The sequence below is a fragment of the Poecilia latipinna genome, unplaced genomic scaffold (assembly GCF_001443285.1).
Source record: "Poecilia latipinna isolate Pla-1442-1.1 unplaced genomic scaffold, P_latipinna-1.0 Scaffold57, whole genome shotgun sequence".
In the NCBI taxonomy this organism is placed as follows: domain Eukaryota; kingdom Metazoa; phylum Chordata; class Actinopteri; order Cyprinodontiformes; family Poeciliidae; genus Poecilia; species Poecilia latipinna.
The window spans coordinates 113008-114182 of record NW_015112673.1 but is presented as its reverse complement, the minus strand read 5'-3'; the positions used below and the strand labels follow the sequence as shown (position 1 = coordinate 114182).

At 33.9% G+C, this 1175-nt stretch overlaps 1 protein-coding gene across 1 annotated transcript in view; it reads right to left on the bottom strand.

Annotated features, from left to right (window-relative positions):
* LOC106961151 (cadherin-like protein 26) overlaps positions 1–1175 on the bottom strand; it is an 18393-nt gene that overhangs the window by 6401 nt on the left and 10817 nt on the right. The window contains exon 15 of the mRNA XM_015054691.1: positions 762–917. Within this exon, the coding sequence (XP_014910177.1) occupies positions 762–917 (156 nt within the window). The remainder of the gene's footprint in view (positions 1–761; positions 918–1175) is intronic.

Below are 1175 nucleotides of genomic sequence, written 5' to 3'. Positions count from 1 at the left end.
TATCTATCTATCTATCTATCTATCTATCTATCTATCTATCTATCTATCTATCTATCTAAACATGGGGAAAAAGCACATGTTTAGCTTAATCTTTTAACTTTTCTAAACATTTTCTTAGTCAGTGATACACTCATGCTCTTTCAGCCACATTGACAGATTTTCTTTTTCTGATACAGGATTTATTGTTTTTTTTTTTTTTCAAATGCAGTGAAAATATCTATATCAAATACTATACTTTTTAGATAAATATACAGCAGAGAGCAGCAGAATTGGAAAAAAAAAGTGCAAAACCGGATTATCCATCTGAAACTTCACTGAGTATAATTTCTGAAACTGGATGGACTGGACAAATCCCATAAGAACTTTGTGACAAAAAAGGTCAAGGAATTCACCTAAATGTAAATCATAGTAAAAACCATTTGCTACCCAGAAATGATTCATTTTATTCTTTGAAACACAAAAGGAAGTCTGCAGTCTGGAAACTCAAACACCTGCTTACATACCTACGGTACTTACATTTTTCCATACTTACTGACTTCTGAATCTCCCTAATTTGTAGAATTTTTTTTTTTATTAGCAAATGCTAAGTGTGTGTATGAATGAGTAATAACTTTACTAAACAAAACAATTAAAAAGTTTTGGCTGGGGATCATTCTTCAGAAGTGTTCCTTTAATCACCCTCTTGTGCTTTAAAGCTTGTGTGCTGCTCAACATTCACCAACAGAACCATATGTATATCACAGTTAGTGAGCCATACTCACTCTGGCATTTCTCGTCATGCCTTTGTAGTTGCTAGCCAGCCGCTGAGAATAGAATCTTGACTGGTGAGAATAGAATCTTGACTGGTGAGAATAGCGACTCAACCCGTTAAAATGGAGTGTCACTGGAGACTCCAGTGTGTTCATGTTTGCAGCCTTCTGTGGAAATACATTATAGTTGAGCTAAATTACTGGCAAAGAGGCAACTAGAGTATAGTCATTGAAAAAAAAACCTGTTCAGGATGCAAAGACAAATATAGAGCACTCCTTGTATTAGTGTTCTTCTTACCTGGACTTATCAGTTTGGATGGATGGCCATGTTTAGGTTTTAGATGGTTTTAGATCATTACTGTTTAAACTTTACCTTTAATAACATAAAGTTACCTAATTTTTAAAGTGCAATCAGTAATACTTTTA